Source organism: Leptodactylus fuscus, chromosome 8 (assembly GCF_031893055.1).
Source record: "Leptodactylus fuscus isolate aLepFus1 chromosome 8, aLepFus1.hap2, whole genome shotgun sequence".
In the NCBI taxonomy this organism is placed as follows: domain Eukaryota; kingdom Metazoa; phylum Chordata; class Amphibia; order Anura; family Leptodactylidae; genus Leptodactylus; species Leptodactylus fuscus.
The window spans coordinates 64,131,600-64,144,486 of NC_134272.1; the positions used below are offsets into that span (position 1 = coordinate 64,131,600).

General features: G+C 42.7%; 1 protein-coding gene across 2 annotated transcripts; it reads left to right on the forward strand.

Moving 5' to 3' along the window:
* Positions 1-24: 24 nt before the first annotated feature.
* Positions 25-10,018, forward strand: YBEY (ybeY metalloendoribonuclease). 2 transcript variants are annotated; one of them, XM_075283841.1, is made up of 5 exons: positions 25-100; positions 5,142-5,355; positions 5,471-5,602; positions 7,297-7,365; positions 9,208-10,018. In XM_075283841.1, the coding sequence occupies exons 2-5, from the start codon at positions 5,146-5,148 to the stop codon at positions 9,301-9,303; spliced, it is 507 nt and encodes a 168-aa protein (XP_075139942.1). In that variant the 5' UTR covers positions 25-100; positions 5,142-5,145; the 3' UTR covers positions 9,304-10,018. The 2 variants fall into 2 exon arrangements, with proteins under 2 accessions (XP_075139942.1, XP_075139943.1); XM_075283842.1 differs by lacking the exon at positions 25-100 and adding an exon at positions 1,605-1,652.
* Positions 10,019-12,887: the final 2,869 nt, after the last annotated feature.

A 12,887-nucleotide genomic window follows, 5' to 3' on the forward strand; every position in this document is an offset into this window, starting at 1 on the left:
GTTTCCCCTTATCCCGCAATGAAGGTTCCGCTGTAGTCACGCTGTTCCGGCTCAGCCTCCGATCGCTCAGGGAGTCATAGCAGACTGTTTGTGGACTGAAGTACGTGCTGGACTCTCGGCTCTTCTTGGCTCTCTTCACTTATTCTTTGGTTTCAGGTTTCTGCTTTTTCTTAAGATTCTATCGAAGTAGACTGCCTTGTAGTGGATACTGATGCACTGATCTATAGGAGCTGCTTATATAGTGTAGGAGCTGTGCACATCTGCCCTGGTTATTGTGGTTTATAAATATCTCTTACGTGACACATATCAGGGGCACCTCACCTGACAGACCCCAGTGATTCTCACCCTGTGACTATTTCATTCATATTGGTGAATGGAGTGATGTTACATCCCTGAGGATGCAACAAACGCGGCTTCTTGTCACAAAAAAAGTCAAACATTGCTCAATGGTTTTGCAACTATCACAATGCAGTGATCTTTGGTCACGTAACAGGAGTCGTGTAACCCTAGCCTAAAATGTTATGTGTTTGGTTGACATCATGGGGTTTGTTATATTAAGGTTAAAGGGGTTGTCCCATCACAAGGATCCTATCTATACTGCTTGATAATGTGGATGTAAGACTTTTCCTAAATACATTGCTTCAGCAAAACTGCTTTGTTTGTCCACTATCTTACTTTATTCAATTCATTGTTGACACAGCCCTTGGGCTTATCTGCTCAAAAGTCAAGTGATGTATCTGCTGCTCTCAGGGGGGAGGGAGGAGGAGGGGCTAAGTGCAGGGAGCGAGCCTGTGTATCTAGCTATTCCTGTGTCTGCACCACGTGACCTAGCTTGGGGGGTGGTATATGCATATATATATATATATATATTTTTTTTATATAGATATATATATATATATATAGATAGATAGATAGATAGATAGATAGATAGATAGAGATATATATATATATATATATATATATATATACCACCCCCACCCCCATACAGCGGTCGGCAACTAACAGGAAGATGAGACCCCACGGACTGTCATACTTTATATACATAACGTCTGAGATTTATATTTGGGAAGTATGTGAACGCTAGGGGACTGGTCTCACCATTCAAAGCGCTGTATGTCTGATGCCTAGCTGCATCAGGACCACGCACGCAGGGCCAGCGGCATAGAAGCAACGTCATCTCGCTGCTGGCTTTGCATATGTAACCCCGCCCACCAATGATGCAAGAAACCAGGAAGAAAGGAGATTTTACAGCAGCGAAGACTGGTGAGTATGCGACGTGGGAATACCCCCTTTAAGGCACCATGCAGTGAATTGCTGCAAAAAAAAAAAAAACGTAGTGGAAAAGACCATTTTGCATCTTTCGCAGAAAGTCTGCCGAGTTTCCCTCTGTGCACTCCCTGCTTCTATTATACCCATATGGAAAACACCAGCATTTCTGTAGGTATAATTGACATGGTATGGGCGCTACATCGATGACATCCTCATCATTTGGAGGGGCGATGTAGCGCCCATACCAATGTTTTTGGATTATGTTAATTTAAATGAGTTTAATTTGTCGTTCACTCTTAATTCTCATCTTAACAAAATTTGTTTTCTTGATTTAGAACTTTTTGGTAATGCCGCCACCGCCAAAATTCAAACTTCGTTATACCGTAAGTCCACCTCCGGTAACACCACATTATTGGCTTCTAGTTGCCACCCACCGCATACTATTAAATCTGTACCGGTAGGGGAATTGACTCGTACCAAACGAGCTTGTTCAGATAATGCGATTTTCAAAGAACAATCGCAGATCACATTAAGCAGGCTGAGGGATCGCCAATATCCTATATGGACCCTTAAAAGGGCTGAACAGATAGTTTCTACCAAGGATCGTAATTCTCTTTTAGAGGGTAAGTCTTCTGCAATGAGGAATAGTGATAATAAATCTCTTTTACATTTCTCAACACCATATAGCCCTCAATATAATCAAGTCATTCAAATTATAAAAAGGAACTTACCTATTTTAGAAACCGATCCTATTGTTAAACATATTCTGCAGACAGGCGTTAGATTTGTCCCAAGTAGGGGTAGGTCACTAGCGGATCATTTATCACCTAGTCTGTATAGCTCGCAGAATAAACAGGAACCCACGTGGTTGGGAACCGTGGGTTTCTACAAATGTGCATCTATTAGATGTGCGGTTTGTAAATTTTGTAAGAAGACTACGACATTTGGACCTTCAGCTAATAAATATTTATTTAGTATTAGGACCTTCTTAAACTGCAATAGTACCTATGTGATTTATGTGATTGAGTGCACCATTTGTGATCTTATTTATGTCGGGTGCACAATCCGCCAAGTTAAAACTAGAATATCTGAACATCTGGCGGATTGTTCAAAATCACAATCTGACAATATGTCAAATGTATCACGTCATTTCATTTCTCACCATAAGGGGGACACCTCATCTTTTGCTTTCTATGCAATTCAACATATTTCAGCGCCGAAGAGAGGTGGTGATCGAAGAAGGCTTCTACTTAAACAGGAAGCCTTCTGGATCTGGAAGCTGAATACCAGGGTACCTGTAGGTTTAAACATTAAACAGGATTTGGCTTTAATTTATTAACATATATCTCATGTTGCATTGGATCTGGCTCGAATCCATTTGGGTCTACATGGGAGTCCGTGCCGAGACACATCACATGATTTGTCATGTGATTTGCCATCACGTGATCTTCAGTACGCACCACATGACGTAGGCACGTAGTTATACTGAATGTGCATCTTTATATCCGAATGTCTAGTTTCATGCTGCACACATTTTTTTGTATAGTTCGGGTAAGTCTAATATATTCCCTTTTTATGGATCATTGCTTGTTCATTATTAATCAATGCCTTGTTTAAAATGCTTTACTTGTGGTATGGCAACACTTGGGTTCCTGTATCCTTTTAGTATATGTTGGTTGGAATTCAGCCAACATGTGGGTGGAGCTATCTAACTATTTAAGATGCTTTCATTCTTTGAGTAGTATGCTATGAGTAAGGGGCATGTTTCGTAGCCCCGAAACGCGTAAGCTACTCCTATTTGTATTTCATATGGATCCATTGTATTTACAATTTTAGTTGTATGAAGTAAAAGTCAAGTTTTATTTAATTTTTTGGCGCTGGAAAGTTTTTTATTTACCATTGCTACATAATTGACATGCACAGATTCACAAAAACGCTCGCATGTTTGAAATCGTGGCATTTCCGCTGCAGAATTTTTTCTGCAATATTTGAAGGGATTAGCAGATGCTGTAAAATGCAACATTTTTACAACGCAGGGCCCTGGTCTAAAAGACAAAATAGTACAACGTGTTGTACATTTTTGATGGAATGTGCTACAGATGCTTGGAAAGGAGTTTCCCTGTTCATATGGGGCACTGCGGCTAGCCCTGGAACCTCCATTCAAATAAATTCTATGCCTGGCCACCGCTCCATTCAGAATTGGAGACAAATGTCCTCCGTCCTTCATGACCAATGGGGGACAAGAGGTCGGACACCAGTTTCTGCACTGGTTCCAATGCTGAAGCGCAGAAAAGTAGTGCGAGGTTTTTCTTAATTTTGTTATGGCACCAAAAATAGTGGGATTTAAGTGTGGGCATTTTCAGGACTGAAAACGTGATAAAATCAGCAGAACAAAAACTTTGCCGGAATTTACCGTAGCCTTAAAGGGGTTGTCCAGGGAAAACTGGGCATTAAATGTATTCTTTAATTAGGCCAGGGGCAGAGAAAAAAATAAAATCATACTCCCCTTTCCCTGGAGCACTGTGCAGTTTTCTCGATCCAGTGTTGACATGTGGCAGAAGACTTAGCCCCGCGTGTCTGCTGACGCCGTTGAATGGTACCTATACCTGTGACTTGGGTCTCTTCGTGAGGCCGCTGATGGGATCTGTGACGCCACGGACGGCAAGTAGTTTCACTTTGAGAAGACGCTGGAGCAGCAAGACCAGACCACGCTGGGAGGACACCAGAACACCGTAGAGTGGTGATTATGATTTTTAGGTTTTTTTTCACTTCCCTGGCCTATATAAAAATTAATTATTTGCCTGGACAACCTCTTTAAATCCACTTTGCTTCAACTTTCGGAGCACTCAGCTCACCATGTAAGACTACCCATGGTTATTTGCACCTAAAAATACGCTTCTTTGTCCATTTTTCTGTCCTGCTCACCACTTTTGAAAAAAGTAGACGGAGCTGGGAGGGGAAGCCAAACTTAGGCTGGTCTTACACGACCGTATTGGTTTTACAGTCCACAAGTTGCTGATCAGCAACACTACTAGATATAGACATCGCAGACGCCCGTGTCCTGCCGCATGCCCCCATAGAGTTCTATGGGCGAGTCCGTGCAGTGCCGTGAATTCACGCTGACCTGCTGTATTCAGTGCGGACCTCGGTCACGGCCCAGCACACCAAGGATAAAATATCCGGTGGTGTAAGAGGCCGCACTGAATATAATGTGTCCGCAATTGAAAACCCGAAATTGCGGACCAATTGCGGACCTAAATTACAGTTGTGTAAGACCAGCCTTACTATAAATTGCGCCAGGAAACTGCTGTAAGTTGCACCTATTCCTGTCCCATACTGATGTAGATTTCAACACTAGTACACAGGGTCTCCAGTGGTGTGCAAGGAATAATAAGAGACTGGAACATCTTAAAAATGTTGTCACATTTGCTACCAGAGCTCACAATATGATTCGCTGGTCTTGATAACAACACCCCGCCTTTCCCAAGGCTGGGCCATTAAAGGGATTCTATCATTAGAATGCTATATTTTACTACTAACTTGTAGGAATAGCTTTAAGAAAGGCTATTCTTCTCCTACCTTTAGAAGGCTTCTTTGTGCCGCCGTTTCGGTGATATTCCCAATTTTCTGCGTATGCAAATGAGTCTCCAGACAGCACAGGGGGTGTTTCCTGTGCTGCCTGAAGACTCTCCAGCGACGCCCTACTTCATTTGAAGCTGCGTGCGTCCTCCTGCGTCTTCTTCCGGTGACTGCCTTCACTCGTGTAGCGGCCACAGAAAAATGGACAAGACATGCTCATGGTCAGGTATCAGCTGCATAAGGACATGTTAATGTTTACCTGTGTCTCAGTGTGATTTTTTTTGTCTCCTCAGGGTTATGTCTCTTCTTATAAAGAACTTACAACGTGTGATCCCTCTTCGCAGAGCCCTTTTACGTAAGAATCTACAGATTGCCAGAAACTGTCTCGGTGTGGAGAGGTTTGATGTCGGGGTAATATGTATAAATGATACAAAGATCCTACAATTAAACAAAATCTACAGACAGCAAGACAAAGCTACAGATGTCTTATCATTTCCATTTCATGAGGTACACATATGGCAGTGCAGGTTTCTTTCAAGTAATTGCAGTTAATGTTATACATTGGCTATAAGACATGACAGTGTGTTCTGTTTGTATGATTTTTCTACTTGTATTCTTCCAGAATTTATGTCCTGGATCATTGCCTGATCCCCAGTTCACAGATGAATACAATTTAGGAGACATTTACCTTGGTGTTGAGTTTATTTATCAACAGTGCCAAGAAACAAAAGAGGATTTTAACAATGTCCTGACTGTAAGTGATGCTGTATGGAAAAACCAATGGTGTTTGTATCATTGATGTGTATGGGACGTGAATGGTAGTTGGCCTGGTGCAATTCCACAGAAAAATTACTGCAACACATGATGCTGAAAAAGTTGCTAGCTCTGACTGAAATATGTCAGAACAGCATAGGGTTTTATAGTTGGCTGCATGAGGATCTTAATAGTCACTGACTGGTCAAAAAGCCCAGGCTGACCCCTGCCCAAAGTTCCTACACTGCAAATGTGGGCATCATAACTGAGAAGTGGAGCAATGAGGGAAGGTAGTTTGGTCACATTTTCTCTTACATATGGTTGACAAGCAGGTGTATGAGTCCATTACCTAGGGAAAAGAGGGCACCAGGATGCACTATTAGAAGAAGTCAAACTGGGCAATGTTATGTTGGGAAACCTTGTATCCTGGCATTCATGTGGGTGTTACTTTTGCTGCCACCTAACCAAACTCTCTTGCAGACTAAGGGTGCATTCAGACTACGTAACGCCGGGCGTGTATGAGAGCCGTACACGCCGGCATTACGGCAGACTGCCGAACACTTCCCATTCACTTCAATGGGAGCGCTCGTAAACGCCGCTGTTACGAGCGCTCCCATTGAAGTGAATGGGAAGTGTTCGGCAGTCTGCCGTAATGCCGGCGTGTACGGCTCTCATACACGCCCGGCGTTACGTAGTCTGAATGCACCCTAAGGGCTCGTTCACACGGGCACAGAAGTGGCAGATTATGGCGCGTAATCCATGTCATAAGCTGCCCCCTCACAATGGTGGTCTATGGAGACCGCTATGGAGAAGCGAGTTGCCCTTTCTTCAGGCGGACTCCACGGCTCGTCGAGCCACGGTGTCCGCCTGGCGGTAGCAACCTCTGGAGTTGGCCCATTCATTTGAGCTGACTCCAGAGGAGGAAGCTGCGACCGCGCCAGTCGGGTTTGGACTGAGTGATGCGGCTCCCCACGTCACTCTCGTGCCAAAATCCGCCCCCCGTGTGAACTAGCCCTAAGGTTGAGTTCAGATGGGGTTTTTTGGTCTGGAATTTGACGCGGAGGACCCCTCAGATACCGGACCAAAAACAGCTAGCTGCGCCTGGATGCCAGTGCAGTGCATCGGCATCCAGTTGCAGCATTCCGCTCCAGATTAGGCCCAAATGAATGGGCCTAGTAGGGAGGGAGGTGTCGCTTGGTGGATGTCCTCGGCTCAATCAGCCGCAGAGTCCGCCTGAAAAAGGGGCATGTCGCTTCTTTTTTTTCAATGGGACGCGTTTTTTTTTAGCTGGATTCTGCGTCAAAATCCGTCCCAAAAAACCCAGTGTGAACCTGGCCTAAGTATTATACCTAAGATGTGGCCACAGCCCGGCTGCACTGCACAACCCATTTATATACAGATTCAAAAGTTTATTTTCTTGATCACAAAATTGCAGTTTGACACAAAAAAATTATGTTCACTATGTCACTTCACCCCTACAACAGCATAGAAGGGGTTTAGAAGAGATTTTGGTGGTGGTAGGCTCACTATAATATAGACCTGACCTGTGTATGTGCTTCAGATCTTCCCTATGTCTGATTTGTCATACATAAAATTAATGTTACATTTTAGGGTCTTTTTCCTGTTCTTTCAGTGAATCATTTTAAAATAATTCTATTGCTATGAAACTGAAACATCAATGATTTGTTCTCACAGGTGACGGCAGTGCATGGCTTGTGTCACCTGCTTGGCTATACACACCATGATCCAGAAGACTGGAGAAAGGTTAGTCTCATTTTTGCAGGGAAATAAAAATATACTTAAAGGGGTATTTCCATAACGCTTGTTCTGCAGGCTCTGTGCTGTGTTCACTTCCTGGATTTCTCTGCACATTGGTGGGCGGGGTTTCACGTGCTCTGCTATCTGCTATGTTTGCAGTTAGTAATGAGGGATTGGTTGTAAATGCATTACCACAGTATGAAGCTGATGTAGAAGCTGATGTAGCAGAGCTGGATTTGAGTTAGGTTGCTTTACATACAGAGGTAAAGGACTCCTTATCTCAGCCCTTATCAGCCAAATTCAATTAAACCGGCTGATAAGTGGAAAAGCTGAAGATAGACAGCACAGTAGTCTCGGAGCTCTCACCACCCCCATCTAAGGAGCTCTGTTGCTTGTCAGACACACACAGCTCAGAGCTGCTGCCAGCACTCAGCCCCTTCCTCCCCCCTGAGAGCAGGGAGCTAGTCACTTGGGAACTGAGTAGATAAGCCCAGTGGTCATAGAAACGCAGTGTCAACAATGAAGTGAATAAATTAAAATAGCGGCCAAACAAAGCAGTTTTGATAAAGCAATGTATTTAGGAAAACTCTTAAATCCACATAAACTAGCAGTATAGATAGGATGCTTTTCATGGGACAACCCCTTTAAAAATCTTCATGTACAATGCCATCCATCATTTCATTCCCACTGCGCTCCTTTAAAATTCATTCACCCATCAAAAGTTATATGTATGTAATTCCCTGTTCACATCTGCGTTCGGGGAGTCTGCTTGGGGACCCCCCGAATGGAAACCTATCCGCATAAAAAAAGCAGATACCTTAGGAAACCAACAGACCCCATAGACTATAATAGGATCCGTGTGGGACCTTTCTCTCTGTATATTTCATGCGGAACGGAATGGCCCAAATGCAGATGTGAATCGGGCCTTACCTCAGCAAGTGGGCAGGAATCTTTTTAATTGGACTCAAGTGACAGGGGAACAGGGAGTGGTAAGAGGGCATTCACACTACCGTTGGATGTTAGAAATGCCTATCTGATGTCATTTAATGGAACATTTAAAAAACAGACACATTAGCATCATTTAGTGTCTGTTAATGTCTGGTTTCATTTGTTCTGGTTTCTAAGCATGCGCAAAAAAAAACAAAAAACGGAAAGTAATATTGGACGACCGTCCATTAAAGTCCGTTAGCCATAGACATTAATTGTGAAAATTATGGATTCTTAGCATACATTGTAAGTCCATTATTTTGAACGGACGCAAAATTCCTGCATCCTGTGTTATGTCCGCCAAAATAACAGACCTGTGACAGATTTGGTGAAAACAGACATTAATGGACAACAGATTAAAACCCATTGAAGTCAATGGGATTTTTAATGGATTTTGGACAGATCTGTTAGTGTTTGGTGTTAACATTTTCTGATGGATGCTAACAACGGAAGTGTGAATGGTCCCGAAATTGGCGAAGAGAAAAAGTCCTTCTTTTAGGATTTTTCTTTCCACATATATTAAGCCTGAGTTCAGACTGAGTTTTTTGGACAGGAATCCGCCTCAAAATCAGCCTCCAAAAAAAGCCTCCCAATAGAGTTCTATAGGGAGGCTGATTTTGAGGCGGATTCCTAACCAAAAAACTTTGTGTGAACATAGCCTGAGAGTAAGTTCACACAGGCTTTTTTGTTCAGGCGGATATGGCCTCAAAATCCTGACCAAAAAGACGGCTCCCATTGAAATCAATGGGTGCCGGTCAGTTCTTTTTTTCCGGGAGCTGTTTTTTTCTTTTTTTTTTAATATTATATCCCTAATAATTGATAGATATTAATTCATTTCTTATATGCTGTTCACTTCCACAGATGTTTGAGAAGGAAAGTGAAGTTCTAATGGAGATAAACAGAGCCACAGGATCAGCACTTAAACCCCTGTCTTCAGATCATTTTGAGCATCCATAATACAGTTTATTTTATACCATAGAATGGAAAACTTCTGTTCTGTCTTACCAACATTCCTAAATTCATGGATGTACTGTATACTGGGGAAAAAATTATACAATTGGGGTAATGGAAGTTTAATTATTTGAGTGGTTTTATGTATAATAATCTGTGGGTTGTGCCCTATACTGTGATTTCTTAGTACAACCTTCAGTAATGCTACAGTCAACTAAGTCATTTCAGATTCCAAGCACAGATGAACTGAATTCTATGCTTCACAACACAGATTCATAAACTTGTTTTATTTTTCTATATTTGTTTTTCATATTTAGCTTTGACAGAGATACTCCTCGTTCACATCTGCATTAGTATTCTGTCTGGAGGAGTCTGCATTGGTCCTCCCAAACGGAGTACCAAACGCAATTACAGGCACTGTGCAGTAAAATCACACAGATCCCATAAACTATAATGGGGTCCGTGTGTTTGCCGCTAGATCTCTGCACAGAACATGCAGACAGGAAAGTACTACACAATCTGCTTTCCTGTCCATGTGATTGGGCAAGCACACCGACCCTATTAAAGTCTGACCTCAACCCCATCAAACATCTTTGGCATGATCTATGACAGAGGTACAAGCCAGACCCTTTTCTGTAACATCAATGTCCCACCTACCAAATGTTCTTCTGGATGAATGGGCAAAAATTCTGAGAATAGTTGAAGCTGTTTTAGTTGCAAAGGGGGGCCAACTCTACGTTAATTTTATAACTCTATATGATTTGGCTTATATATACTGACCCTTTTTCATGGAAATGTTTTTTGAGCCCGTTTTGTAAATAAAATCCTATTACAAGGGATATAGAGGAACGAGCCATCTTTTAGTTCATAGAGACATGCATGTAATACACTTCAGAGAACGTTCTTTCACATATGTGCATATGGATTAATATAAGTGCATACTTACCGTAGGTTTTTATGGAGATCTTTAGTGATGGACGTAAATGGAGATCATGTATGATGGTAAATGGATTTAATCCTGGAACGGCTCTTAGTCCATATCTAAAATATTTTGTCTTATATCTACATTCCATTTGTGTGTGGGTCTAGTCACAATAAAGATAACATCTGTACAGCAACGGTTTGGATCCTGGCACACTTGCGCATGCGTGGGATATTTAACACGCATACCAACACTTTACTATAAGAAGGGGGTTGGCAGCTAGGTCCTGTTATGAGTTTTTTCATGTATACGCATGCGCAAGTGGCTTGGTACGCATGCGCAAAATTGGTGGTTTACGAACATAGGTATATCATTTCATCTTTCTGAATCGGCCAAATTTAACGTGGGCTTGGTACGCATGCGCAAAATTCTTGGGTTACGTATACAGGTACATCGCTCCATTTTTCTGAATGGGCCATAATCGACATGAGCAGTAGTCATCTTTGTTAAACATCTTCCGAAACTCTTATAGTGTTTCCATGGAGCGGATTTTAGCGAGACACAGGTGTTTTAAGTCCCTCAACGTAGACATCTTTTCTAAAGGTTCAGCATTCATCTGTATATTTGTTTTGTTTTTTGTTTTTTTGTTTTTTTCATTTATTTATTATTAATCTCATTTTTGTTTTTTTGTTTGGTGATGTTTACTGTGCTTGAATATAGTCTTCTTGCATTATTTGTATATTATTTCTGTTTGTTACATTGTTTTTAAATGTGTATGTCTATGAAAAGGTTAATTTGTTCTTAGGTAGGTTGTTCCTTTGTGGATACAACAGGTGTTTTTAATTTGAGGGAAACATATATATATCTTATTAGGAGGTAGAGAACTAGGCTACGACTAAGAGGAACAATCCTCGAAACGCGTCAGTTGCGTCTTCTGTAACAATGGAAACACCATAATGGTGCTTATGTTTCTTCAATTTTGATTGGATTTTATTCAGTGTATCAATAAATGCTAAGTTTTATTTGAAAAGACCTTGGAGTGGAGCTGGATCTTGTTCACCGATTTTTTGAAAATTAACTAAGCCTGCCTTCACACCATGTGTTTATTTCTGTTACAACCCATTTGGACACAAAAACATAAAAATGTATCCCTTTGTGGCTAGCCATGCGTAATGTTCACACGGAATGCAAATTCCGCCGTGTGAACATACCCTAAGGCAACATCTTGAGACAAGAGACCACAACGATCATCAGAATGCCGAAGTGTAACCTCCTCAAATAGCTGATGGGTGGGACTTCTAAACCCGAAGGCACCATCCTGACATGAGAGACCTGTCCATCGCTCAGTTACTGGGTTGCATTACTTAAAGGGATTCTACCATGAAAACCTTTTTTTTGTGGATAAGATGTCGGAATAGCCTTTAGAAAGGCTATTCGTCTCTTACCTTTAGACGTGATCTCCGCTGTGCTGTTCCTTAGAAATACCGTTTTTACCGGTATGCAAATGAGTTCTATCGCAGCGATGGGGTGGGCCCCAGCGCTCAAGCAACGATGGAGGCGTCCCCACCGCTGCCAGAGAAGTGTCTCCGAGCGCCGTCTCCTTCTTCGTCCGCCGCGTCAACTTCAAGGTCTTCCGGCGCAGGCTCTTAACTTCTAGGCCTTGGGCAGAGCAGACTGCGCAGGTGGACAGGTCACAGGAAAATGGCCTTTTGCACAGTATTGTTGGTGGCCATTTTCCCATGGTCTGTGCGCCTGCGCAGTCTGATCTGCTCTGCTAGAAGTTACGAGCCTGCGCCGGAAGACCTTGAAGTTGACGCAGCGGACAAAGAAGGAGACGGCGCTTGGAGACACTTCTCTGGCAGAGGTGGGGATGCCTCCATCGCTGTTCGACCGCTGGGGCCCGCCCCCATCGCTGCGGGAGAACTCATTTGCATACCGGTAAAAACCGGTATTTCTAAGGAACGGCGCAGCGGAGATTACGTCTAAAGGTAAGAGACAAATAAAGGCTATTCCAACGTCTTATCCACAAAAAATGTTTTAATGGTAGAATCCCTTTAAAGGGATTTTCCGTTATTGTAATAAAGATGGGTGTGTGTGATGCCCCTACCGATCAGCTTTTTAAGGAGACTGCAGCATTCGGGGGAGCACTGCAGCCTCTTCACTGAATATCCTTATGTTCCATTGCTTAGGAGTAAGCTTGGTATTGCAGCTCAGACCCATTCACTTCAATATGACTGAGCTATAAACAGGTCATGTGATGGATGAAAGTGTCATCGCTGACCTTTGAGCAGCTGATCTGTAGGGGTCCTAGGTACTGGACCACAACCAATACTTTAATGATGACCTATTTACAGGATAGGGGATAAATACATAATGACTGGTGGCCCAACTGCAGGGTTCCTCAGCGATCAAAGAATGGAGGACAGAAAGTCCTAAAGCTTTTTCGTGCATGGGTGCCAGTGCACTTGAGTGACCGCTGCTCCAAGGTTACTGAGACTATAACCTCTGTGAGCACCTGCAGCCCCATAGAAGTGCATGCAGTGCTAGTCATACAACAACGAGGCTTTAGGGGGGACTCAGTAAAGGGGCCTACAGCGATCAGACACAACTTGCCCACACACAGTATAATGCACCATTTACTGACCCTCACATTGTATTACCTCCCGTG